The following is a 27,592-nucleotide window of genomic DNA, read 5'->3' as shown; positions in this document are numbered from 1 at the left end:
AGGAAGTAAAATACTATTGACTGAATTACTTGTCGAACAAGAATAATTTTATCTCCTAATATATAGCTATCTCAGTAAGCAGATCTCTTCTTATATAATAGTCATAGTCATCACTGATAACTGAAGATGCTTCTAATCATTTAATGACCACCATAAAATCTTCTGTCATGGGACCCATCCCTATTTCAAGTTTCAACAAATATATAAAGAATACAGAATGTGCTATTTTAGAAATATCTTAAGAATATTGGTTTCTGTGACAGCAATTTTATCACACTGATCTTTTATCTCTACCTGCCAAGTGAAATGAAAATAGTTATCCAGAATTTTAAAGTCAGACAATTTTAATTTTTACCTTACTTTTCAACAAGAATGAGAAATAACTACTCCAATTCATCGGTTCTCAGTAAATAGATGCATAGAGAAAGAGAAAAAGCTTTGCATTACTTTTCTTTTTTAACTAAAGAAATGAAATAGGTTAAGAGCTTGAAAAAATTAAAATGAAGAATTTATAAAGAAAACATATAGCCTTTTATCAGAAAACTGTTAATGAAAAGAAAGTTTTGTCCAAGATAGAAAATTCCATAACTATATTCACAACTGGTATATGTTGCTATAAGCAAAAATGTTTGTATGTTTTTGTTTCCCAACATAATATTATAAGTATCTGGGGAAAAATAACTTTAAAAGAAAAACCCAAAATAGTAATTCTGGAATGCTTTAAAAAGTAAGAAATAATGTTAAATGAAGTTTCCTCAATGAAGACAATATGAATTTTGTGCTATATCAGATGTTGTGTACACATATTCTGGCATAAAGATTAATGTTCTTTGGTGTCTTTTTCCTTCTGCTTTTGTTCTTTAACATTTAGGTGCCTTGACCCAAGCCATTCGAAATTTTGCAAAAAGCCTTGAAGGTTGGCTTTCCAATGCCATGAACAATATTCCACAGAGAATGATACAAACCAAGGTATATTTTATGTCTTTGCTTTTTCTTTTGTGTTTAAGAAATTATTCTGAGCTATATGAACTTTATGTCCTATCAAATGATATCATGTACAGTGTTAATGTTATAATGTATAGAATCTTTTAAAACTGATTTTTATATTTTATAACCATGTAATAAAGAACTTACATAAGAGGTGTTTGATGATATTCCTTTCAAAGGGAACTGAGAAACATTTTAAGTGTGGTGCATTTCCAAGCCCTTTTCTAAACAATATGTCAGATATATATATACACATATTCTAAACTATGTATCAGAAGCATATAAACTATATGTGCTTAATTTCAAATATTAAAAAGAATAGCCTGGGCCCTAGGATGTTAAAATAGTTCCCATTTGAAGGAATTTTAGATTTTTAAAATTTCCTACTATACTTATTGTATTCTGAAAAGTTCATGTAAATTAATGTTCCTTTGCTTTTTCTGGATGTTTTGTTTTTCAACATTGGTGAATGTTTTTGTGAATCAAGTAATCATTTCTTCAAGAGAACAGTTATCCCATAATAGATCAGTGTGTCTCAGGAATGTGGATTATTTAGCTAGTATGTGAATTCTAGTCTCCACTTTGTCCACTACTAGCCATGTCACTTTATGCTAATCTATGAACATATCCCGTGCATGGCAAGATTGGACTGATTCTAAATTTTGGTGCCAAAAATCACAATCGTGGCTTTTTGTCAGTGACTGTATTTACTATCAGACTCTAACAATATGCCTTCTCTTTCAATTTGGGGGAAAAGTTGATAGATTGACATTCTTATAACTGATAAGTTTCTGTGGGAACACAAGTAGCTCCCAGCTCTTTCTGCTTTGGCTTAGAGTTTACAGTAAAACTTCCTCTCTCTAAAAGATATAGAAGGCAATAGTTTATTAATAGGCCCACCTTAGATTGCTGCTCTAGAGCTATGCTATCAGTGCAATAGGGCTAGCCACATGTGGCTCTCTACATTTGACTTTTAAATTAAAATTAAGTGAAGTGAAAAATTTAGCTCCTACTCACACTAGCTACATTTCAGTGCTCAATAGCCCCATGTGGCTAGTGCCTACCATATTGGATAGCACATATGCAGTGCCTTTCCATTATCACAGAAAGTTCTTTTTGGCAGTGCTGTGTTGAGTACCACATTGAGGTGGTCAAAAAAGAGGTGCTATTTGATTATGATAGAGGAATTTTTTCCAACTTGCAAACTTGCAACTTGCAATCACGTTTGTACAATACCTCAAACAGCTAAGAGTGCTTCCCTTACCAGTGTCATCAAAGTGAACAGTTTAGTGGTTTAGCTGCAACATTAACCATCTCATGGACCTGCAGGGTTGATTTGGATGATTTACAGTGGTGGAGGGTACCTTCTGCTCTTCCACTTTCACTGATAATGCAGCCATTTTTCCACTGAGTGCTCAATGAATTAAGGCAATTTACCCTGATAGAGGAAACAGCATTCCAGCCACGATAAATGTTGGAATCAGAATGGCTTGGGTTCAGATCCCACCACTGTAATTGAGTTTCTGTGCAACCTTGAGCAAACTACTTAACCTGTTTAAATCATAATACATATCTGACAGATGGTTATGAGAATTGAACAAGATAATAATACCACATAGTATGTACTAGATTAATATAAACCACAAAATTTGAAAAAGGATGACTCATTTTTGAGGGTATGTGAGCTTCCTCCCAACTTCTACATAGCCCTAAAACATCTAACTATCAAGATAGAGCATCCTTTACCCTGAGAATACTCTCTACCATTCAGCCAACGATTGTTCAACCACTTGCTATTTATATACCCAGAGTAATTTAATGCAATACCTTATATTCTATAAATATGTTAAAATTTTTAACATTTTTTAAAGGTTAGAATCATTAGATCTACTGTGCATGTAACCAATTTCCATGAGATCATGAGCTTTATCTAGACTTTTTTGGCATTATCTTTGATGTCTTTCAATGCAAACTGGTTCATTCACGGTTCCAACAGGAAACAAGTGGTGCATCCAAAGGGAGGAGGAGGAATAATTGATGAGAACTTAAGAAGAGTTTATTTCCAAATGTATGAATGAATTTGAGAAAACCAAGGATGAATGGTAGAGTACTCCAAGGCTCGCAATAGTCCTAACCATCGCTAGGTCTGAAGGATTGGGGGTGAAATCTACGTCATAAGGAGATCCCGTTTTTTCCTAAGGACTGTAGTGGCCTTAAAAAAGGAAAGTAGGCTATTCTCAAACAGGAAAGCAGAGACTGTAGGGAATAAACACTCTAACCATCTAGCCATTCTTCCCAGCCTTCAGTCTCCTACCTGTGTCTGTCACTGGTCAAACCCAGTTGAAAGCCAGAAGATAAGGAAGGAGGTTATTGTATTCCATTCAAGTTAGTCTTCCTGGGCACAGAGCAGGATGGAGAAGAATAGAAAGTAGATTTTGAGATGCAAATGGAGATTTCCTGGATAGCCTTTTTAAAAAAATTTAAACGCTTAAAAAGTATTATTTTAGTTGTTTGCCTCTGAGAAGTTTATTACCTATATATTGGCTAATAAAGGTTATGAACTCTCTAACCTTGAAATTATGCAAGATTTTATAAAATAAAGGTAATAAGAGAAAATCTGAATGGTAGTTCTCTGAAATGTATTTTTTTAGTACAATTTAAAAAGAAAGGATGTACAGTTTGTTTTTTTAAATAAAAAGAATTTTTTTAATCTACCTACTTTCTAGTTGACTATCCTAAAAAAACAGCAAAAAAGGAATGAAAACCAACATTTTTTCTACTTCCATAGACAAAGTCATTTCTTGCTGTGGGTGAGTAGTTATTTGCAAGACTGGTTTAATTAATGCTGCACTCAGATGTGAAAGAATGTGGGAGTTTGTTTTTGTCTTGACCTCAACCTACTCAAAAGGAAAATAATACTTGGCTTAGAGATTTAGATGCTTTAATTTACAAGTAAACTATCTCACCAAATGAATTTGAAATAAGTGTCAGAGGAAAGCATTTAAAATTTGGCAAGGAAAAAAAGATCTGAAGATTTCAGAGGCTTTTCTTACTGGAGAAAAAAGGAATCCAACTTAATTGGATTTCTTTACAGGTTGCCGCTGTAAGTGCCTTTGCCCAGACTCTGCGAAGATACACATCGCTCAATCACCTGGCCCAGGCAGCTCGTGCAGTGCTTCAGAACACTTCCCAAATCAACCAGATGCTCAATGACCTCAACCGTGTCGATTTTGCCAATGTCCAGGTACTCTGTTTTCTTGCAAAACATGTCTTTTAAGGAAAGATTCTCAATTTGTTCTTCTTAATTAGTATCATCAAATTTCTTTTTGAAGTCTCATCTGTACACAGATAGCATCTATATTCACTAAATTCTGAAAGAGAGGAGTATTATTCACATGTGACTTTATTGCTCCAGTATTTTGTGATTTAAGTCTGCTAAAATTAATAGTCCTAGAATGCAACATAATATGTTACCAGGGTTTGCTGAATAGTTAATGGAGTGATGAAGATCATAGTCATTGAAGTTAGGCAAGAAATTAAACTCTTCCATCTACCAGCTGTGGGATCTTAAGCAAGTTACTTAACTACTCTGGGATTTTACTTTTCACACCTTATAACACCTATCTTAGATGATTGTTTACATATTTAGTAATTTTTTACCATGATATGCAGACATATTTCTGTTAGTATAGCTTCAAAGAACTAAGAATAACTCTATTTTAACAGTTCACCATAGGTGCCTACTAAATATTTGTTCACTTGGAAAGAATTACATGCTATAAGCTTGGCTATTTTGATAGTTTAAATGGAAAAAGTATTTTTTTACCTTATGATGAGACTATTCATCTGTACTGTAAAGTACACTTTAAAAAATGCTAAGTTAGAAATATTATTATAGGATTTCAACAAATATTTTATTTCTGATACTGGAGTAAAAAGTGATGATGCTAATCATTACCACATAAAAATAATACTATTGCTCACCAAAAGCATAAGCAACAAAAGAAAAAAATACATAAACTGAACATAATCAAAATTTAAAACATTTGGGTTTCAAAAGAGACCATGAAGAAAGTGAAATGAGGCTGTATGTGATAGCTCACTCTTATAATTTCAGCACTTTGGGAGGCTAAGGCAGGAGGATGGCTTGAGCCCATGAGCTCAAAACCAGCCTGGGCAACATAGTAAGACCCAGGCAAAATATCTACAAAAATGAAAAAAATCATTAGCCAGGTATAGTATGCGCACCTATAATCCTGGCTACTGGGGAGAATCTAAGGCAGGAGGATTTTTTGAGCCCAGGAGTTCGAGGCTACAGTGAGCTATTATTGTACCACTGCACTCCAGCCTATGCAAGAGAGTGAGACAAATTGTCTCAGGTTTACAAAACCATTTACTTTACATATTTTAATGGAATTTACATTAACTGATTCAGTGAGAATATTAAAAGTTCATATAGCCCTAAATCCAGACAGTAATGTTTATTTCAAATCTTCTTTCAGAAAAGATATGTTTTAAAATACCTTAAGAAAAGTTGAAGTAGTAAGGCAACTTCTAGTTGCACAAAGTAATTTCAGCCCATTAACAGGAAGTATTTTTAAGAATGGTTTCTAATAACATCTGAGAAAGGTTTTAAATGTTCTTTTAGCATTATTTTCATATGTGTATTTGTGTGTTTGCAATCCTATGAAATATTTATACAAATGAGTCTTTCCCTGGTTATAAACGCTAACCTTGAGAACATCTTTGCATATAAATGGTCAATTATATATCTACTTTACTACTACTTATCCTCCACCCACCAACTTCGAGACTACCCTTTATCTTCCTCTATTTCCAACTATCAAGTTTTTCTGTGTCCACCATGACAGTCATTAATGCTGAACGGGTATGATTAAACATCTGCCCTCCAACACCTCCTTCCTTTCTTCAGAGGACCATGAACACAGTGACGAGCCCTTCATTTCCATGTACATTTTACTTCTCACTGTTCTGTTTATTATAATGAGTAATCTCTTTTTCGAGGTAGCATATTTCATCTTTAACTCCCTTGTTTCTTTCCTTTTATTTTCCAAGCTTTACCAGGTTTTCCGAGAGTCCCCTGCTTCCCATTCCACCTTTATCACCCACTCTTGTTCATTTTGGGGTTGTCCCTGCCCCTGTAAGATTCAGCTCAGTAAGGCTGACAAATTTAAGGGTGATGCTCTGGTAGTAAGGTAACTTCAGTTAAAAACAATTAAATTACATGTGTCAATATTACAATACCATAAAAGCTTGAAAGTACTAAAAAGTTCCTTTCAGGATATCCATAAATCTCTTTTTCCTACTTTATTCTCCTCTAATTAAATCTTCTTTTCCTTGTGCATTCAAGATAATTTTTCTATTGCAGTATAATCAGTTTTCTGTTTCATTTAATTAATAGTATTAAAATGGTATTGCTCTCTAATTTTTAATATAAATGGATGGAGGTTTTTTCTATTAGGTCATTAAATATGAAATGTCCGATTTTGAATCAAAAGTTTAGTTTATTGTATCTCAAACAAGAAGCAGTACAGTTAATCAAAGTATGCGCCTAACTATTGACACAGTTTTGCCATCTTAACAGTAGCTTGTTTATGCCAGCAGCAAAGAAGCCTGGAGAGCGAGTGGTGATAAAATCACAAAAAAAGGTGTTTTCCACAACTTGTTGAGAATTGAATATTTTTCCTTGCAAGAAGTGGTTGAAAGCCTGGAAGAAGTGTTAGTCAGTTGGTGCAAGGTCTGGTGAATACAGTGGTTGACAGAAAGTTTTCAAGTCCAGGCTCTGTAGTTTAAGCAGCATTGGTTTTTGTGACATGTGGTCTTGCAAAAGGATTAGCCTGTCTCTGTTGATGAATCTCAGCTGCTTAATCACAAGCATCCTCATCATTTTGACCAATTGAGTGCAGTAGACATCCACTGTAATCAATTGACCAGGTTTCATGACACTGTAGTAGATAGTTAATACCAGCAATAGACCACCAAACAGACACCATTAGATTTTTTTGGACTGGAATATTTGGAATTGGAATATTTGGAATATTGGAATTTGGAATTTTGGAATATTTGGTTTTGGACTGTGTTTTGGCACTTCATCTTTATCCAACCATTGTACTGAATGCTTGCAATTGTCAAAAAGAATCTATTTTTCATCACATATAGCAATACAGTGTAGAAATAATTCGCCTTTATGTTGTGACACCAAAGAAAAGCAAGCTTCAAGACAATTTCTCTTCTGATGCTCATTTAATTCATGTGGTATACATCTATCCAGCTTCACTACCTTGCCAATTTGTTCCAAATGGTCCAATATTGTTGGAATAATAATGTCAAACCTGGCTGCTAATTCAATCATAGATTGAGATGGATTTGCTTCCACTACAGCTTTCAGCTCATCATTAACCACCTTGGTCTCTGGTCACCCATATGGCTCACTTTCAAAATTGAAATCACCATAATGAAACTTCTCAAACCATCGACGTACTGTGCATTCATTAGTCACATCCTTCCCAAACACATTGATGATATTTCAAACTATCTGTGCTGCATTGGTTCCATGATGGAACTCATATTTAAAAATAACATGAATTTTTGACATATCCATGGTTTCACAAAAATTGCTCTAAAAAAATAGGAAAGATAATTACAAACCAAAATGTGCATTTGAAAGACTGAGGATATACCTTCACAATGGGGGGAAAAAAGCAAGAAGTATCAAAATGAAATTCAGAGAGATCATCTGTCAAACTCAGTATTTAAGGAAATCGGACGTTTCATACTTAATAACCTAATACATTATGGGCTAATTAGATTTGGGTGGGCTGACTTGATAACCTAATTATTACATATATTTTTGTTTCTGTATTTAAAAGCCATTCTGATTTTGACATTCCTGACTACTTGTCATTTTGGATATAATTTTTTTACACTCTAAGAACATCTTTAAATGTTCATCCTTAGCTTTTTAAATTATAGAATTGAAATATCTGAATTCCTTTCACAAGGGAATATTTACAGGTATTCTATTGCTAGTATATTTTCACTCTAGAGAGTAGTAAAATAAAGTATAATAAAAAGTAGTTTGAAAAGACAAAAAAAAACATGCTGTGGTTTTATTTCTCAAAGTTAGGTTTTAGATCAGATCATCTTCTTTTGATCAAACTGCCAAGTAAATAATGAGGTTGAATTTATGCTAAGAAATGAAATTAAATTCTTCCACAGATACTAATAAGTTCCTCCTTCCCATTATCAATACACAAACAACAACAATAAAACTTTCCTAAAATGGGCATAAAGTTTCAGTTTTGCAAGATAAAAAAGTACATATATTAACAGTTAACACTACTGTACACTTAAAAATAGTTAAGATAGTGTTACGGGTTTTTATGATAGTAAAATAATGCTTACTCTAATGAGTGAACAAATCAAAACACAACTCTGTTACTTTCTTGATGTTTAAAATTCTTTCTTGGGTACTCTCATAGACTCATTTTTTCAGTTGACAAATAATAAATGTATGTATTTATGGGGTACAGAGTAATGTTTCAATATATGTAAACATTGTGGAATGATGAAATGAGGGGAATTCGAACATCATCACCTCAAATATTTACCATTTCCTTGTGGTGAGAACATTTAAAACTATCTTGGAGCTCTTTTGAAATATAAATTGCTATAAAATTTCTGGGAGTCATTTGACAGTATATAAGATCTTAGCTATTCTTATGTAAATCTTCATACTGAAATAAGTAAAAAAGTAAGCAAAGATATAATACACAAGATTGCTAATTCCAGCTTTACTCATAATAGTGAAATGTTAGAACAAACAAATGTTTAACTGTATGGGATTGGTTATATAAATAATGATATATTCATGTGATGAAACAAATTCATTCATTGAGCAACAAATATAGCGCCACATTTGCCTACATGGAAAAATAGTTATCCTATACAGTTAAGTAGAACTAAATAGAATATCTCTTAGAATGTATAATATGATCCTCTTTTATTTTAAACATTTATATGTGAATAAGCATATAATAATACATAAATATTATAAAATGTTTGTATAAGTAGGAATAATTGTATTATCAATATATTCATAAATAATACAGTATGTTATAACATATACATACTGTTATACTGATATAACATGTGCATAAGTCTATATATATGCATGTGAAAAGCTTAAAGATTATATATATCATTGTGTTATTGTTATCTCAGTGTTGCTGTTTTAGGTATTTTTAATATTTTGTTTCTTGTTGCTTATTTGTATGTTCAGGTTTTTTTATAATCACATTTTAGTGTACTTAAAATATTTAAAAGTAATATTTAGGAGGTAACATCTGAAACATCTTATCTTATTAATTAGATAAGAGAAAGAAGGATAGCGGATGGTATCATCAGCTGAGATTAGAAGAAACAGTAGGTTTCCCTGGGAAAATAAAATGAATTGAGTTTAGAATATTTTGCATTTGAAGTACCTCAAGGTTGAAATGTCCCTTGAATGGGTAAAATCTATAGGATCAGCAGAGATGGTACAACTTAGAGGATTAGGTATTTATTCAGCTAAAATTGTCAATTTGAATGAACTTGTCCTCTGAGAACACATGGAATAAAAGTTACAGATACTCTTCAGAAGAATATATATATATTCACAAGATTTTATATGAATTAGGACCTTCATAGACACCCTTCCAAAGAAGCCCCATCTTGAAAAAATTATCTGGATACAGTGAGCTTCACTTAAAAATTTCTGTTAAATTTTATTGTTTTAATATTAACTGAGGACTTCATTTAAAATCCATGTCATCTGACCTAGCCAAATATTGTATTACCAAATAATTTTTACCTTGAGAGAAAAGTGTTTTTCTTAATCTTACAACATAGCACTGGAAACATCATAAAACTTATGCCAACCACTGAAAAAATCGCCATAGAAGTTTCTATTTTCATTGTCATTACCAAACATGAAACTTCCCAACCAGAACCAGAAGGGAAATTGCAGTAATCAAATTTTTTGGCAAGAAACATGTCTACATTTCTCAAGAGTTTTTGTTGTTGTTGTTATTGTTGTTTTCAGTCCTCCGAATTAATTTGCATTCATAGTCTTGCCTTGATAGCCCTTGGGATTTTTATTCCCAATCCATAAAACCCATAACAGCATATGCTTCTACCTAGTACCATTCAGTGTTTGTTTCAGTTTTAATCTTGAGGGACCACTTTTGGGCAAGTGAATGTTTTTATCCATCTGACTTACCCTAAATCTTCTCAAATGAATCGTCTTTAATGTTTTATCTGATGGGGCAGGGGTAGAGAGAATTTTGAAGGCAGTAGTAAAACTGAATAGAATGAAAGACACTGCCTGTAGGTTCAGTCTTCTATTTTTAAGTAATCATGTATTTTAGTTTTTCACACAAGCAGGCTAGCTAATGTAAAAAAACCAGGTTATATATCACATCATTTTTTCATGTACCAAAGTGAGCAAGCAAGGAGAAATATTAATCCCCTAAAACTGAAAAAGGTGCTATTAGTTTCCTTAACAACTGATAAGTAGTTGTTCATTTTCTTGATTCACTATATTAAGCTTTTATTATAATTTCCCATTCTTACATCTGGTCTGTGTACGACATTCCATGAAAAAAATGCTGAGTTGAACTTTTCCTTTGCGTTGGGTGTACTGTCCCAGGAGCAGGCTTCCTGGGTGTGCCAGTGTGATGACAACATGGTTCAGAGACTAGAAACAGACTTCAAGATGACTCTTCAGCAGCAGAGCACCCTGGAGCAGTGGGCCGCATGGCTTGACAACGTCATGATGCAAGCACTGAAACCCTATGAAGGAAGACCCAGTTTTCCTAAAGCTGCCAGGCAATTTCTGCTAAAATGGTCTTTCTACAGGTATCATCTTAATTTTTCTTAAGCTTTCTTCTTCATATTCTGCAAGTATGTGTGTGTGTGTGTGTGTGTGCACGCTCGTGCTTCTCAGACAAAAGAAATGAGTAAAGACTTCAGTTTGTGGAAACTCCCTGTTGTAACTATCTTCAACCCAACTCAATGATTACAACATCATGGAAATGTACCAGGAGATTTCGGGAAATAAACTTTCTTCTAGGAAAAGAATGTCTCTTGTTCAAAGCCCTAGATATTCTCAGATAGGAACATCTGAGGTTCCAGTTTAGATAATGTGTTCAGCAACAATTGAAACAGGGCTACAGTCCTCCTTCCTCCCTCTTGCAATATACATTATTTAGGCTTTTTTCTTGAGGCCTTAACACTACTCTTCTTTTTGTTCTCTAGTTCAGTGATTTTCAAACTATGGTCCCTAGACCAGTGGTATCACTATCAATTGGATGAAAACATGTTAGAAATGCAAATTCTTAGGCCCCACCCCAAATCTCCCTGAATCAGAGCCTATGGAGGTATAAGGCCCAGCAATTTGTATTTTAAAAAGTGCTCCAGGTGATTCTGATGCATGCTCAGAATCATCTGGTTAATTTCTTGATTTTATAAATTAAAATTGTTTTCAAACCTGGCTACCAGATTTTAATGTTAAAAAAAAATCCTAGGTGCCCCCCAAGATCTATGAAATCAAAATCTTGGTGGTCAAGAAGTAGTGATTAGGAATATGGGTAACTGGGATTTTTATTTCTTTCAAAAAGCTCTCCTGGTGATTCTAATGCACAGCCAGTAATCTAGTAGACAGTAACATTCCTTATTAATAATATGAATCACTTTTTGACTAAAATAATATAGGTAGAAATATGGAAATATATGTTTTTGTAGATATAGAAGCACCCAGAGGGTAAAGGTTTTCTGATTACATGACATCTGATATCAAATGTTGGGATGAGCTGTTGACCGTAGCTCTGCCACAAGAGTTAAAAACAGCATTCATGAGGTCAGCAGTTATACTATGTATGCATAAGATAGAATTGGTAATGGACTTCTATTTTATAAGTTAGATAAGTTATATTTTTAACTCTGGTGTTTGTTCTTTGTGGTGAGAGTTCTTTTTTTTTTTTTTTTTTTTTTTTTGCTTCTTTAGATAAAGGTGGCCCCCACTGACTTAGGCCTAAAAGCCATATCTGCTTTGAAGTATAGGCAGTCTCTAATTTAGATTTTTTGCAGCCATGCATATATCAGAAAGTACTGACCACACGACAGCCCCTGACCCCTGGCTGTGGGTACACTATGGTCATCATCTGGATATCAGTGGTGAGTCCAAAACTTAGTTGTGAGGAGGAAAGCTATATGAATAAATAACAGAATTTAGGAATTAGTAGTACTTGTGAACCCAGACTACAGGATTTCCATCTTGTTTTGACCACCAATTAATTATGATGGTAGTTGCTTTGGTTTTTATTATAAGTGACTTTTTTCTTTTTTCCTTCTCAATCGACTAGTCTAATTCTTATTTCTTAAACTGAAGTAGAGGTGTAAATCCACTATATATTTAATTAAGAGTTGAAAGTATTCTTACATTTTGAAAATACCTTTCTAGTATCTAGCCTAGTGTCCAGTGCAGTGAAAGAAAACTAGCCAGTTTTTGCTGTTGTTTTGTTTTCATAGTAGCATAATTCTATACAATGCCTCTCATATATTTAATACCTTTTCACATGATTTGAGAAACACATTGTTAAGGTGTTGTCTGACTCTGGGACCCACTGGTATGCTCTAGTGAAGCCAGTGCTAGGTTTGATCTGGGTGTTAATAAGAAATATATTGATAAGAATTTTAAGTTTCCCTCGATTTTAGGGGAAGACTTGAAAAGCATTGTCACAGTGTTCTCAAAATAGAAGCAACAACATTAGTAGTAATGGTGGAATTCAAAATTTTAATTTGGGGACATTAAGATTTCAGATATTTTCCCAATTGTTTGAGTTAATTTTTTATTCATCAGTTTTTTTCCCAGAAAATAATATAAATAGTATATGTGCTCCATGAGTGATTGATGCCATGAGTGATTGATGAAATGGTAGTAACACTGGCTTTCTATTCCAAAATTTTATGATCAAAGGCAGAGTCAGAAAAGGCAAGATTTTTTTTTCCTTTTCCTTCCTCCTGCTTTCTTATGTTGTTAGTATCAGACTTGGCCTTCCTCTTTCCTGTGGGATTTTTCTTTCCTATATTTAGTTGATATCATTTTAGAAGTACACCCCTGGAGCCTTCATCTCCACAGAGATCTGTTGCAGGTATCTTGAAAGGAGAGAAAATTACTTACTTGTATTTCTTGTTCTCTGCACATACGCAAACCCAGTGGCTCATCACTTGCCTGCCCTCTGTCCTCCCTGAGTTGGGGATAATTGGCTTGTTATTATTAGACACTATTATGGTTATTATTTTCATTTCAAAAAGACTTGAAGGCGTACAGTTCAGGGCCCCAGAAGGAAAGGCACATTCAGACAGATGCATACCTCCTGCTGGTAGGCAAAGTCAATAGCTTAGAAACTTAAGAGCCTTTAATATCTGAACTATTTTTTACTGAGACATAAAAACATATTGAATAATGAAAACTATACTCACAAACTATCAAAGAAGCAGAAATAGAGTATTTTTAAACATGTTTTTGGCATTGGAAATGCCCAAAATTTGTAAACTCATAAATGCCATTGTAAATTTGGCAATCATGTACACAGACCCTTCATGTTCTGAAATCAGATACTTAATCTCATAATTTCTAAAATTCTGTGCATATATTTACATACATAAAAATATAGAAATGAACTGGCAGAGAATCAAGATAGCAGCCGTTGATATATTGCTGCAAACATGCTCTGCTACAAATGGGGGTCTCTCCTTGCCTAAGCTGGCTTTGAATGACTAATGGTGGCTCCCTAGGAGGCAGGAAAAAAACTACCGCCTTTCTTGGGCAGAAATGGAAAAGTTATGTGGGCCATTTCTCAGCTTGTGTGTTTTGTGGATAGCGGAAGAGAGCATTCCTCAGGGCCACCCTGAAGGTTATCCAAATATCCCATTTTTAAAGAATGGAATGTATAGCTTTGATACTGGGGCTTGAAACGGGGCACAGGGAACTTAGTTTGCCTACAACTGGACAATATATGACTTTCCCAAAAACTAATACTCTTTTCGAATCAATTGTAAACCCAGTTCAAAGAGAAAGTTCACATGAGGGTCACACATGTGGTGTTCTCACCTTTATTCTTAGGAAAGGTGTAATGCTTCCTCAGATATTCAGAGGCAGGTTGAATATCATGTGTTAGGATATATGTTTCAATTTCTACACCATGAGTTATAAATATAAACACACAAAGTATTTCTCATCCATTATAAAATAATTAATATTTACAACTCTGGTTTTAAAAGGAGTTGAATTCATGGTAACTTAGCAACATGAAATTCAGTGCAGTCAATTTTGCAACATATCTTCCAGAAGTCTGAACTGGACAATAGGATTCCAATTAAACTGTTAATTGTGTCATTTAATATTTGGCATGTAGGGCAGAGGCCCAATACAGAGAGAATAAAGTAGACATAGCATTAATGGTGCAATTCAACTGATTCTTTTCTAAACATATGGCAATTTTATGACATACTTATCAGTAGCTTTAAAAAATAACTAGGTATTATAATTCAGAGTCAGCAGATTTTTAAAAATTTCTCAACGTATTTTAGTATTACATGTACATTTTATGCTGAAATAAGGTGATTGCCTAACCATCCAAAAGCATGGCCTACAAGACCCTACACAGCTGCTGTATCACATATTCTTTTCTTTGCTCACTGTCCTCCAGTCACTTTGGCCTTCTGGCTATTCTCTGAACACATCAAACATAGTTCTGCCTCAAGATCTTTGCATGTGCTCTCCTTTCTGCCTGGAAAACTGTTCACTCATATGTTAATATGGCTCATTTCCTCATTTCAATCCAGTTTCCTCTCAGATACCAGCTCCTCAGAAAGAATTTTCCAGGTATGCTAACTTAAAATGCCTGCCTCCATCACTCTCCAATCCCTTGCACTGATTTCTTGGATTTGTCACTATCTAACTTTATATTTTATATCTACTTGTATGTTTATTGACTGCCTTGCCTACTAGAATGTGAAGTCTTTTGAAACCAAAATTTTGTCTGACAAGACAAAAACAATATGCTGGCATAGAGTAGGAACACAATAAATATCTATTGAATGAATAAATGTGAATTCTCTGAGACAAAAATGACTTTGCTTTTCTATAATGCTATCAGTAAACTACTCATTATGAACATTTTCCTCTAGTCATTTGCTTGATTTCAGGGTTATTATATTTTGAGAGAAATATAAAGTCCTAAAATTTGAACTAAGGAATACATACGGAAAGAGTCCATTCTAGATCTGTGATTGTTTATCCCTGCAAAGATTTATTGACATTCAACTGAATCAGTATTGTTTTTTTATATTCTAATGCACATCATCTTTTTAAAAAGTTTTATTATGAAATTCTAGTACAGTGGGAGTATCTCTTGAGGTCAGGAGTTCCAGACCAGCCTGAGCAAGAGCAAGACCCCGTTTCTACTAAAAATAGAAAAAATTAGAGGGGCCTGGTAGCAAGTACCAGTAGTCTCAGCTACTTGGGAGGCTGAGGCAAGAGGATCAGTTGAGCCCAAGAGTTTGAGGTTTCTGTGAGCTAGGCTGATGCCACAGCACTCATGCTAGCCCAGGCAACAGAGCGAGACTCTGTCTCAGAAAAAAAAATTTTTAAATTATCATGAAATTAATATGAATTCACATTTTAGAAATCTGGGAAATACAAAAACTGTATAAATAATAAACCTAATCACCCATAATTTTACTACCTAGAAGTAACTACCGATAGACTGTTCCTTTAAGTGTTAAATAAAATTGGGATCCAGTTGTTTACCATAGATTATTACCTGTATTTTTCCCTTAACATTTTTTATTTAACATTACATCTTTAGCATTTCTTGTGATTAAATATCCTTAGAAAAATAATTTTTAATGTCCTCTCAGTATACCATTATATGTGTCTTAAACATTATTTAAACATTACCTTACTCCCGTATTCTTCAACATTTAGCTGGTTTTTGGTGTTTTGATACCATTTTTAAAAATACTGTAATGATTATATATAATTGTATATATATCTTTGGATAAATTTAGGTAAATGGATATGAATGTTTTAAAGTGACTAATACTAGTTTAATAATGTACTATCTCAATGCTAATAAAGTATCAGATATTCCCATTTATTTAGGGATGAGTTTTTTCAAAAGCTGTATGGAGAATTTTTATGTAAATAACTCATATACTTTGATTCTTTAACTTAATATTATATCATAGACTTCTTTCTATGGTATTACCTGTTTGTCTGCCTCATTTTAAACTATTACATAAAATTCCATATGTAAATGAACCGTAATTTATTTAATCAGCATCCTACTGGTGGATATTTAGTTTTTTCCCCGTTTCTCATGAGTATAAATATTGCTGCAATTAAAACTATCTTTGTTCATTTGTGTAAATTTCTAGAATTAGGTTGCTAGTTCAAAGATATTTACATTTCAAATGTTTACAAATATCACCAAATCCTTCCACAAAAGTTTTATGAATTTATACTCACAGAGACAGTAAATGAGAGTTATTTTCCAAAACCTTCTGTAACACTGTCTTTTAATTTCTTACAGTGCAATAGGCAATATGTGGTATCTTACTTTAATTTTTATTAATTTTGAATATGACTAAATCATTTTTATGTTCGATAGCCATTTGTCTTCTCCTTTAAATTGTAAAAATTTTACATATTTGCTTTCTTCAGTAAGATAAATGCAATTAGTAGCAAATATTCTGTTTCTGCATTACTTTCAAAATTATTTACTTTTCAACTTTGTGTTAGTATGGGTAAAAAATATTATATAACATTTTATTGTTATTTCTGTGTTTTTTATTTTTTTTTTTTTGCTTTTGGTTTTTTAAGTAGAGGATTCTCTGCTTTTCAAAAAATTTTCCATAGAAAAGGAAATATTTAATGTCTAATAGCTATTATATGCATAGAAATTATTTTTACAAATGGGTAATGTGTCACTGAATTTTAAGAAGGGCATGGATAGAATTATAAACAGGATTCTGCCATATATCATTGGCACATAAATGACAGCATTCATCTATTTTTAATAATTCATTTATAAAGTTAAAAACTTAAGGAATTCATTAAGGTATTTGAATCTGAGGAATCATTCACTAGAACTACTATTTATGAAATGAATATATTATTAACTCTAATAGATGTAGCAATGTAGTAATGGGTAGTTATCTTAAGATCCTCTGAACACATGTGTCTTTTTTTCCTTAGTAAATAGATCCACAGAAATGAGATCTCTTCTGCCGTGATTATATAGTAATCCCCAAATCCCCATTCTTGCTGCCATCAATAAATGAGAATGAGAAGCTCAACTTCTCTTATTCTGTATATTGTAATCACCATCACTTATATTTGAGTAGTGTTCTATTTATTCATAAGTTGATTTCATATCCTTTAACTCATTTTATCCTTGAAATAACCAGGTAACTTAGATAAGACTAAATATACTGTTCTTGTTTTCACCCAAAAGGATAAACAATGTCAGGGAAATGATCTGTTTGACGTCAGCAGTCAATTAATGAAGAGCCAGAATCAGCATTCAGGACTTCTGGGTTTAAGTTGTAAAATCATGGTCTGTCACTTACCAGTTGTAGAATTTGATGTATCAGTAGCCTGTATTTAAATAAGGTTGAAAAATGAAACAGAAAACAAAAGTACAGTCTTCTGGTTTTCCATTTGCCTGATGTTTTACAATTTTTTATTGTAAAACACAGCATAGTAATATCAGCATGTACATTTGTACGATTCTGTCTCTTCCTCCTAAAACTAGAATGGTTGTTTTAGTGTCAGTAGGCCAAAAATCTTTAGAAAAAGTCCACTAAGTGAAAATGATGAGAAACACACACAGTCACACACACTGTTCTGAGTTTGAAGTGCATGAATAAGCATAATAATTAACGTGTATTTGATGAGGCCAAGATTTTATTTTAGAGTCACTTCCATTTTTAATATAATAGTTTATTGTTAATATTTTATCAATAATGTTCATATTTTGATATTATGTAAATTAAACTTATATTTTTAAAAGAAATACATCTCTCAATTGATTTTATTATACTTATTCCTAATGGAAAATTACCTTAATTTAAATCTAGTAAGAAACAGGAATCATTAATAAATTTATCTCCCAACAAAACTTGTTGGAATCTCTGTACATACTCACTCACATTCTACACTGCCACATCTGGGAACATTGCTTAGTATATTTTGTACCCTTTGGCACAAATACATACTTTTCTTAAAGTATGCCCCAAAGATCATTGTCACTGATAGGTGACTAGAGTGCTACCCATCAAGATTTTTTACTTTGAGTTGCTTTTTCTTATGGTAGTGATGGGTACTCAACCTTTTCAAACTCTTTTATATTCAATTCTGATCCATTTGTGAGTTTAATAGAACCAGCAGGCTTGCCTATGATGGTAAAATGGTTTTTCCCATTGAAGCCCTATCTAGCTCTGATAAGGATCAAGTCTCAGTGAGGATTATCTTATTACCACTCTGTTTAAATGAGTTGAGCCAACTGCTTTCAAGAATGAAATTATTCCGTGGCAGATTTCATGCTGTACTAACCATATAGGCTCCCAACTTGACGTTTTTTAAGAAGGAAAATAGTTTGACACTAATATGGCTGCATTTGTGTCTTTTCTCTTATAACAGCTCAATGGTTATTCGGGACTTAACCTTACGCAGTGCTGCCAGCTTTGGCTCTTTCCACCTGATCCGTCTACTCTACGATGAATATATGTTCTACCTAGTAGAACATCGTGTTGCTCAGGCAACAGGAGAGACACCCATAGCAGTCATGGGCGAGGTAAGGCAGGCTAAAGTGTTATGACCTACTGGGCTTTTTAAAAAGAACTTGAATTACACTTCAATCTAAATGTATTAATTATTGATTAAAACCATGGTGCCTAATCAAGTGAGCTTCAGACCCAGGAGAGGCTGTGGAGGTATTACAAGGGGTCTTTAAATCTCTCTGTTCATATGTACTTAACCAAAGGATTCTAAAATTGTAGATTGTATTAGGTGAAAGCTCATGGAATGTTTTGATACAATATGTAGGTGTCAATGTAAAAAAAAAGCTTGAGAACCAGTGGACTAAAAAAAAAAATCTTTGAGTGGGAAATAAGAAAGATTGATGTTTCTGGTAAGACAAAGGCTAAGAATGCAAAGGAAAAAGTTAAATATGTACTTTGTAGACTCTTTTTCCCAGACCCCAAGATCAAAGTGAATTATTCTATTTTAGAAATAAGGATGATGATGACAATGATAACTAACAATTTTGGGGACCCTTATTATGTACCAGGCACAGTTCTAAGTTTTTTTACACATAACAAAGCATTTAACACTTACAACAACTCTTTGGAATAGGTTCTACTTTATCCTGTTTTGCAGATAAGCATCTGAGGTTTATTCAGAAAGCTAAGACACAGAGAAATTAAATGGTTACATATTAATAGCTAGTAAATGGTAGAGACCTTTTTCAAATAGTCTGATTTTCAGACTCATGCTTCTCACCACTAAAGATGTGAAAAAACATTCTTCTCCAGAATTTCTGGATGGTAATCATAATGACTTACCTTCAACAAGTGTCAAAAAGCTAAAACTCTAAAGTTAAAATAAACAAGGGTTGGTTAATATAATAAAGAATAGATGGAAATGCTCAAATGATTTGATACTAGCTTATTTTGTTATATTGAACTGAGCCTACTTTGTACCTTGCTAGATTATTCCAGGTTAGAAAATATTACAAATTAATCAAAGCAATAAAGAAGACATGTTTTTAGGCTATGTGCATGTGCTTATTTAAATTAAAAAGAGTGCAAATAAATATAGTTTGATGCTTTTCCTATTTTAATATATTAATGATAAAGGTATAAATAAAAAATATATTGAAATACTCAATGACATTTATAAGTAATCAAGTATAAGTAATCTAGTATAAATAAAATGCATGTCAAAGTAGTTCAGAACATTGTTTCAAATGCTTCTGTTTTCTATTTATTTATTTATTTATATGTCTTTGTATGATGTTCTCCAATGATGATTGTGCTTCACTGATGCCAAATGAATATGTGTGAGATTAAGCAGGCATCACTGTAGCTTTTAAATTATATGTAGGATCTCATCTGACCAAAGCAATCTGGACTTTTCTTAGATTTGACCTCCTTTCCCCTTGTTGCCTCTTTCTTTAGGTGTTTTATAGATGCCTTGTTGCAAAATGCCCAGTTGACATGTAGATTAAGTACTGTAAAATTTGTCAACTCTGGGTTTAAAACTTCAGAAATGAATATGTCTCTTAGTATATTTAATGCATTTGCCACCCGCCTCATAGGCTCTGGGGCTTCTTTAACAGGATGAACAGGATAATGATAGCAGAGATTCTCATGAACACCATGTGGCTAATCCTGGCGCATGGTCCTTGCTTCCCCTTGGGTCTCTAGGGAACAAAGGCAGTGGGCATGAGCCAAATAATCACCCTAATAGGCCACCTTTCTTTTTTACTACATGTAAACGATCCAAATGATTATGATAGATTGCCACATGAGGCAAAGAAAAGAATCTAAATGGAAAAATAAGATAGGAAGTCAAGATCAAAGAACTAAGCATACTTCTTGATATCTTTGCTCACTATCCTATTATGTAATTTATAGGAAAATTGTTTGACTGTCTATGCTCATCTATTATTCAGCCCAGAAGGCAAATTAAGGTGAATTTTATAGGTTTGATCTCTTCATATAGCACTGATGCCTCATATACCTGTTGGCTGATATAGATCTATTGGTTTTGGTCACATCATCATATCTAAAATTTCTTGGGAAATTTTAGATATGATGATTTTAGATATGATTCTTGGGAAAGGGAGGAGGAAATTTAAGAAAGAAGAAAGCTGTTTTCTTATGTTCCCCTCACATGTTATCCAAAGCCTACCCCCTTGTGGCCCCCTAGGGTGACTTCCCTTTCCAAACACCAAATCCAGAAGTGCCTGTGTACACAATGAGAGCAACTCATCAGGCCAAGATCCACTGAAATCCATAAAAATCACCGTTGCTCTTAATCTCAGCAAGTGGTTTTCAGTGATCAGTAATAACAGCAACCACAAAAAAAAAAAATAACAATTGTCACTATTTATTGAGAGCTTATTATATACTTAATGAAATTAAACTGTTTATCTACTAATGTCCCTTTCTTAGTAAATGGCACCATGATCCTCCCTGTTGTTCATGCCAGACACCTGAGTGTCCTCTCTTATCTATCCTTCAAATACCTTGACACCAGTCTCCAACCAATTACTAAGTCTTCTCTTTCCCAAATCCCTCAGAGTACAGTCAGTATCATCTTATGAAAATATAAGCTGACTGTGTTATCCAGCACTTAAGCACCTTACCTGTCTTTCCCCTCTTGCTAATTAAGGAACAAAATTCTTCACTTGGTCTAAGTGGTCTTACATGATCTGGTCCTGCCTCTCTGGTCAACCTAAGCTTCCCACTTCCTACACCTTCTGTTACAATCACAGTGGCCTTTTCTCTGTTCTCTTTCACCAAGCCTTTCTCATCATTGGACCACTTTGTAAATGGTTCTTTCTACCTGGAACCCTCTGCCCACCTCTTCTTGCCCATTCTAACTCCTACTTCATGTCTTAAATATCAGTTCCTCGGGGAGGCCCAATACCCCCAGAATACCTTAACTAGACCTATTCTCTCTGATTTGTACTTTTACTTTTTATTCTAGAACCTACACAATAATAGTTGCATGGCTCTTTGTATGTAGGACTGTCTCACTTCAAATAGCCAAATAGGCTTAATCTATAGTTCAAAATTTTCACCATATAAATTACTTGTAGATGGTTTCAGAATAGGGACTATGTGCAAATACGTGCACGCGCACACACACACACACACACACAGAGGCCGACACACTCATTTTCTCTCTCACAGTCATAAACCAGGTGCCTAGCACAAAAGCCTGTATTATTTTGTTCCAGGGCTTCTTTCCTCTCCCTTACAGGATGCCTCTTGATAAGCCTACCACCCATCCTTCCCCCTTCCACTTTGTTAATAGATATTCAGAATATGCAAACTAAATGGAATATTAGTCTAAGCAAATTACAATTGGAAAGCTAAATCTGCCACAAACAACAACAAATTACACCCTTCAGCTCCTCTGTACCCACCCCAAGACCAGACCTAAATAAAAATAATTTTTTTAGAAACTGTAGTTTGGTTTTAGCTGTAAATCTGCTCCTCTACATTAGCAAAACTTCTAACAACTTGAAAATAAATTATGAAAGTGACCCCCTAGAGAGATGTAGGAGGCCCTTCTATATCTTTATCCTCCAAGCTCTTAAGAATTGGCTCTATGCAAGCCGTCCCATTTTTCCTCCTGTTTCCTTGTTTGTCATTCTGTTCGTTTCTCTTCTTGCATCTGAGAAAAGAACCTATTGACTCAGCAGCCCACAGCTACAGACAGGCCTTTCCCTCTGGGATCCCTGCTCATTAGCTTCCTTTATATGGTTTTCTTCCCTGCTGGCTCTGGGCTATAAACCTCTCCTCTTATCCTCTTCAGGGAATGGATAAAATTGTGCTTATAACCGTGGTCTAAAATGGCCACACAGTAGTTGCTCAAAAAATACCCATTTTAGCAAGGAAATGCAAAGGAGTGATGGAAGGACAGACTACTAATTTGTAGGACTTCTTGTTGGATTTCATGATTGATATACTGGATTTCTTTACTCTGGAAAATAAATCTTCTAGACCAAGAAGTACACCTTCTCCTTAGAAAGTGCCTGTCAATAATATTTCAGAGAACCTCTGTATGAAATTGGGTTTTCATATGTGCTTACAACTAGACAGCATTTTTCCTAGAGTTCGGAAGTGAGAAAAGAAACAAAAATAGAAGTTCAAGATTCCTTAAAACATTTCAAGGACTAAAATGGTCACTGTAGGTATCAGGAGGGAAATCTCAGCACACAATTCTCTTCAGCAAAGCTTACCCCACTAGGTTATTTATTTAGAAAAAAGTTTGTCTGGTAGCACTGAAGCTACTTGGGCAGCCCAACCAGAGAGCAAGCTCAGTGTAAAAGATTCCCTGGCACAGATTAAGCATGACAGCTCCACCTACTGGCCACTTGTCCACACTCTGTTATCCTTTGCCTAGCCCAAATGGCTCTGGCTTTGAGATTGTCTTTATGGTGGGTTTGCTCTCATCCACAGGTGAAAGTGGTAGCTGGCCCTGCTAATAAAGAAATAGACCTTGTTTGAGATGGGCAGATTCCTAAATCCATAAGAATTGTTTTCTGCTTTTCTTTATATCAGCATTGTACTAAAATACACTGCCATAAAATATATTTTTTGTATTTATTATTTCAGAATATTATGAGGGTACAAACATTTTGGTTACATAAATTGCTTTTGTACCATTTGAGTCAAAGTTATAAATGTGCCTATCCCTAGATAGTGTGCACTGGACTCATTAGGTGTGAATTTACCAATCCCTACCTCTCCCCTCCTACCTGCTTGATTTCTGATGAATGTTATTTCCATATGTGCATGTGTTGATTAATTAGTTCCAATTTAATGGTGAGTACATGTGGCGTTTTTTTTTTTCCAATCTTGTGATACTTCATTTAGAAGAATGGTTTCTAGCTCCATCCAGGTTAATACAGACAAATTAGTTCACTATTTTTTTTTTATGTCTGAGTAGTACTCCATTGTATACATATATCACATTTTATTAATCCACTCATATATTGATGGCACTTGGGTTGTTTCCACATCTTTGCAGTTGTGAATTGTGCTGTTATAAACATTCAAGTGCAGGTGTCTTTTTTGTATAATGTCTTTTTTCCTTTGGGTAAATACCCAATGGTAGGATTGCTGGATCAAATGGTAGTTCTACTTTTAGTTTTTTGAGGTATCTCTGTACTACTGTCAATAGGGATTGTACTAGTTTGCAGTTCCACCAGCAGTGTATGGTGTTCTTGTCTCTCTGCATCCATGCCAACATTTGTTAAAAATTAGATTCTCTGTGAAAATATGGATCTTGTGTGATGAGAATTCAAACATTTCAAACCTGATTTATATTTGTTGTAAATGTTTTCTTGGTACAAAGGGAACATGTTTCTACATCCCCACTCCCTTTGCATCTCCAGCTAATGATTTCCCAAAAAGAGAGGTGATATAATCAAAATTATGATGTTTATTATTCCTCTGATATTATAACTTAATGCCATGTTTTCCTATTAGATAACACACGTGGCCTCAAGGGGAGCTAGTGTTAAGTTAGGAGCAAGAATCTTTCTCTTCCACTCATAATTATTTCATAAAGGATATGCTGCCAGGTTCAACCCCAACATTTACAGGGCCCAGGATACCATATGTCTAAATATTATAAAAGTTGTGAATCAAACTATAAATAAAATCTGTTTTATCCACCTACCTTGACAAATATGTCTTGATAACAACTTGGAAGACTGAGTTTAAATATAAAGTTCTCAGTCTTCTTTGAGTTCCATGCCAGAAAATGGTTACATAGACATAACCAGTCCCTGGCCCCTAGACCACCTCATCACTCCCCATAGTATACTGTGAATAGCTTTGTGCTCATACTTATGGACACCTCAGCCCAATTTTCAAGTTCTTCCTACCTTTTGCAAACAGCTTCCCCTGTTGGCTGTCCCTTTTTACATCTAAAGGGTGGACTTGGAGAATAGACCTGCACAGGCCTAGAAAGGAAATCAGGGCCTTTGGGTAGGAAATTCTTGGATCTCAGACAAAAGGAGTATGGTCTGGAGGGGTGAAAAGGAAGCACAGTCTCCAGGAAGGCACATCCTCTTGGCTCTGTGGATTCTTTACACTAGAAGAAGTGGAACAGCCATGGAAAAAGACAAAGTAGGGTTCTCCACAGTGTGGGTCTCAGGACAGAGGTCCCTCTTGCTTTGGTCTTGTCGTGGTGTTGACTACTCCTATTTTTGAAACTACTTTTCTCTTTTAAAGGAACCCAGGCCTGTATTCTTACTTGAACACTTCACTACTTGCATGCTCATTCGTGAATGTGTCTTAGAGTTTTGAAAATTATATAAAGGTACACATGTTGCTGTGTCCCCATGGGGCAAAAAGCCTGAACAGTTAGAGTCATGATGTGAATATGCTGCCCTGGGTACAGAGTGGCCAACAGCACACATTGCCAGGACAGCTAGCTAGCCTGAAGGAGCAGGACTAACAGCTGTTAGAGCACAGGATTTGCCTTTGTATGGAGCAAGCTGGCAGAAACCTTGGCCTTCTTAGCAGGCTTCAAAAAAAAAATATTTGAAAATACATAGAAAAGTATACATACAGAAAAAAAGTAAACAAGGAGCCCAAGATCTTACCAAATGGAGCATTAGTATTCCTTACAAATACTATAAAATTGGAAATTAAAGTCAGCAACTACTTTTCCTAAGTGCTAAGACTCTGTACCAGTGCTAAATTTAAAATGCTTTGATAAATTTGGTTCTCATTTGGGAAACATTTAAAGAAAATAATAATGTTCTAGAACTCCTTAAAATTGAAATTTTAAGACATTCCTCTCCACCATCAAAAACATCCAAAATAGTTGCCACTACCTAACCCTTTCTTTCCCTTTCTGATCAATTTTATTAACAAAGGTTAATAGATCTGTAATCATGGGAGATTGCTGAGCTATATATGATTTGCAAAACTTGGAATGTTATAAAGTTCAAGCTAAGTATAGAGTGTTGAAAAGATTAGCATCAGGTCAGGAAGTTCCAAATATGCATGTGAACGGTCTTCCTCATTCTATTAAGAAAAAGGCTTTAGGGGGGCTTATTCCTTCATCATCTTCTCAGAAAAGCAGAAAGAGAGGCAGTTGGTTAGACCAACATGTTGATACTCATCTGAGCTCATCAGCTATTTCCAGTTATATGATCACCTCCATAAGGCCACACACACACCCCACCCCACACCCCAACCCCAACCCCAACCCCACACCGTCCATGCTCAGGCCAACCCTTCCCAGGGCATTTGCTTACTTGAGTTATAAATGGCTTAGTCAGTACATAAACTGACTTCCAACTCCAGCACTAGCCTTAACTCTATAATGTAAACAACCTGAAATCAAAGCATAGGGTACACTTCATTCTTAGATTGCACTTCCTCTCAGCCAGAGAGGCTGATTTTAAAATCACCATCTTAATGGCTTTTTTATTGAATGCAATTCTAGGATTTTACCAATAGTATCAGAAAACTGGGTTTTGAAGACAACGTGTTGTGGAAGAAGTACTATTCTAGGTTCTTTTGCAAACACAAGTATATTTAATCTTTATGTTAACACAGTCTGTTTCACATATGAGGAAATCTAAGGCTCCCAAGAGTTTAACTTGCCTGGGATCACTTAACGGATAGTTAAGGTTGAGTTGCGATTCAAACCTAGGTCAGACTGGCTTTACCTCTTAAGTTGTTCCTCCCATGCTGTGCTTCACACTTGAATTTAAATTCTACATTTCCCATTTAATACTTTTGCAACCTGGGAAAGATATATATAATCTCCTCGTGTGAGTCTTAGTTTTCTTATCAACAAAATAAGCATATGGACATTTCTTAATAGGGCTGTTGTGAGAATTAAATTAGGTAGGTAGATAGGTAGGTAGGTAGGTAGGTAGGTAGGTAGGTAGGTAGGTAGGTAGGTGGATGGGGTGGAAAGTCAGGGCAGGCAGATAGACACAAAGTAGGTTCCTAATCTTTTTTAGTTCCATTTCCTTTCCCTTTCTATAAATATATAAATATCTGAAACTCTATGTTTTACTCAGGAGGACTGCATTTGATTGCCTTCTACTCTGGATTAGATTTTTTTTAATTGATTCTGTACTGACAATCCAAGTAATAGTGTGTACAATTAGACCATCATTTTGTTAACCATACAAAGATGAACTTAGAAGTTGAAATTAATAAAACAGATAACAGAAAGGCACATGAAGGCTTTAATAATTCTGTATTACAACTGGAAAAATAGCCTGCAGACAATTTTTGAATGTTGAGTCAAATGATTCATGGAATTATAAAGAATCCAATAGCATTCTTTGGTATGTAGCCAAAGTGGTAATCAAAGGCAAACTAATTCAATGCTTTGAAAAACACAACCAACAAAATAGAATGAGGAAATAAGTCAATTAGAAAAGAAAATGGCAACATTAGGGATGAAACATAAACATAATTAGTTTTAACTAGACAGTCATAGCTAGACTTGAATAAAATCTTAACTAGTAAGAATGAATGAAAGGTTTTATATGTACTTATAAAAAAGAGAGAAAGGATTATATACAATTTATGCAAGTTAAAAGGTAAAACAAGTCCCAAAGAGACTTCCTATTTCAACCGTAAGATAGACAAACCACTTCAGAGAACTTTATAGCCATCTGTTCTTAGTGCCTGTGACAGCTTAAAGATCTTTCCTAGAGCACATAATTCATTGGCAGAAACTGGCAAAATGTATACA

General features: G+C 34.4%; 1 protein-coding gene across 5 annotated transcripts in view; it reads left to right on the top strand.

Annotated features, from left to right (window-relative positions):
• The window catches only part of RFX3 (regulatory factor X3), a 290,574-nt gene that overhangs the window by 240,794 nt on the left and 22,188 nt on the right, over positions 1 to 27,592 (top strand). For all 5 annotated transcript variants that reach the window (XM_012737587.3, XM_012737571.3, XM_076008666.1 and 2 more), the window contains 4 exons: positions 872 to 969; positions 4,082 to 4,231; positions 10,697 to 10,905; positions 18,758 to 18,911. In XM_012737587.3, the coding sequence (XP_012593041.1) occupies positions 872 to 969; positions 4,082 to 4,231; positions 10,697 to 10,905; positions 18,758 to 18,911 (611 nt within the window). The remainder of the gene's footprint in view (positions 1 to 871; positions 970 to 4,081; positions 4,232 to 10,696; positions 10,906 to 18,757; positions 18,912 to 27,592) is intronic.

The sequence above is a fragment of the Microcebus murinus genome, chromosome 12 (genome assembly GCF_040939455.1).
Source record: "Microcebus murinus isolate Inina chromosome 12, M.murinus_Inina_mat1.0, whole genome shotgun sequence".
NCBI lineage: Eukaryota > Metazoa > Chordata > Mammalia > Primates > Cheirogaleidae > Microcebus > Microcebus murinus.
This window is presented reverse-complemented; position numbering and strand designations above follow the sequence as displayed.